Source organism: Trachymyrmex septentrionalis, unplaced genomic scaffold (assembly GCF_001594115.1).
Source record: "Trachymyrmex septentrionalis isolate Tsep2-gDNA-1 unplaced genomic scaffold, Tsep1.0 scaffold72, whole genome shotgun sequence".
NCBI lineage: Eukaryota > Metazoa > Arthropoda > Insecta > Hymenoptera > Formicidae > Trachymyrmex > Trachymyrmex septentrionalis.
This window is the reverse complement of record NW_017305905.1, coordinates 1891138-1892879: the sequence shown is the minus strand read 5'-3', so window position 1 is coordinate 1892879 and position 1742 is coordinate 1891138. Positions and strand designations below refer to the sequence as shown.

Below are 1742 nucleotides of genomic sequence, written 5' to 3'. Positions count from 1 at the left end.
CATCTTCTTTCGACGATACGATTTTATCGATAGTGTCAAAAAATGTATGTAATCACATAGTTTTTAAACTGAAAATAGATAATGTACTGGCAATTTCAACAATAACAAGAAAAAAGCCAGCATAGGCCTCTCTCAGGTTTCTCTCTGTCAGGAGGAATGGAATTAGGTAAGTTCAATTTGGCCACAAGAAACAAGAGGTTAATGTATGATACCAGAGAGAAATCTGAGAGAGGATATGATTGCCCAAAACCTGTAACCGCAAAATGCTGCCGCGCATTACTGCCCTCTGACAAAGTGGATGTAAACTACATAGCAACGTCCACTTTTTTTAGGATACATTGTCCATTTTTCAAGGCTAGAAATGGTAAATCGATATTTGGTTCATATAATCGTGCTACATATAGTATGATTATACGATTATAGACAGTAGTGTGCAGCATTTTGCGGTTACAGATTTTGGGCCGTCATGTTCTCTCTCAGGTTTCTCTCTGGTTAAAAAAGAAATTCAGATTACTGAATTTTATTGTTTTTTTTATTATTATAAATTATTAGAAGTTGGAATTACAATTTTTTAATATTCTTTATATCACTTCTTATCATAAACTTCTAGTTTCTTATAATCAAACTTCACTTTAAAGCGAGCGCTTGCAAGATGAGTCACCTTCTAATTGGATCAACTGCCAAAGTTGCCGCTATTATGTATGTACAATGCACCTTACTTTTTACACCATAAATTTATGGATGTAGTACAGTCACAAACCACCATTTTTGCCGACGGCACTGATACTACGATTTTACCGGCGTGTCACAAAAGTGCATGTGCTACATATCGCATGTGGTTCTTGTATCTCTAAAATGGACATTAGTGCGCTAGCGTACGGGAAATTAGAAGCGTTGCAGAAAAAAGGTCGAGATGGCCGTTCTCAAGTTTCTCTCCGGTAGAGCACAAGAGACAACAAAAGCGATGAATAACGAAATATTTCAACGAAAACGATCTATTTGAGATTTAATCGGCGGTAGAAGCGAGAATACATAAATTATTAAGTCTACTCGCATTTCTTACGCCACAGTAAAAGCGTTGAAGATAAAACGTTTATACAATACAAAAACAAAAGATCGAGCGCGAGTATTGAATCTTGCAGATATATGCTTACGTCGACGTTGCAGTAATTCCAAGTAATTCTTGACGGTCAAACGCATTCGTTGATCTGCGTGTGTCATCCAAAATAATGATTCCTTATTATGTAAATTACACATAAGGAAATGCTATGGTGAAGAAAAAGTGTATGAAATTCTTTAAATCTTTTACAACGGATGGTGGCACTCGAAAATGACTGACTCTACATCTGCCGCCTCTTCTTTTGTCAGGTAACGTCTGCTCACTTATACAAGTTTCACGATTTTTCACGTGACTATAATATTTGCTATATTAATTTCAAGTTTTTAAATGATACACAAGATAAATTTCATTGCATGAACATCGTGATATAAAAGATAGTTCATGAGTTTCGTAGAAAATATGTATTTAACCTTATATTTTATATAGAATGAAAGAAGAACAAATGATGACTGACGAGGGAGAGATAAATAGATAGACCGGTATTCATATTCGGAGTCTTATATTTAAGACCGGCTTAAGTACAGTCTTAAAATATCGTGAATCAGAATAGAAAGCCGTATTAGCATCTTAAGACATTACTTAAGACGGTCTTAAAATAAGAACAAACTATAAATTCGTCCAT

The 1742-nt window shown here is 34.9% G+C and overlaps 1 protein-coding gene across 3 annotated transcripts in view; it reads left to right on the top strand.

Moving 5' to 3' along the window:
- Window positions 1-784: 784 nt before the first annotated feature.
- LOC108753829 (acyl-CoA:lysophosphatidylglycerol acyltransferase 1-like) overlaps window positions 785-1742 on the top strand; it is a 5539-nt gene continuing 4581 nt past the window's right edge. The window contains exon 1 of one of the 3 annotated variants that reach the window (XR_001939668.1): window positions 785-1368. Coding sequence is in view for 2 of the 3 variants with exons in the window: in XM_018495751.1 (XP_018351253.1) it covers window positions 1331-1368 (38 nt within the window). In the remaining variant the exon portion in view is untranslated. The remainder of the gene's footprint in view (window positions 1369-1742) is intronic. The other 2 variants (XM_018495751.1, XM_018495752.1) reach the window with 2 other exon arrangements.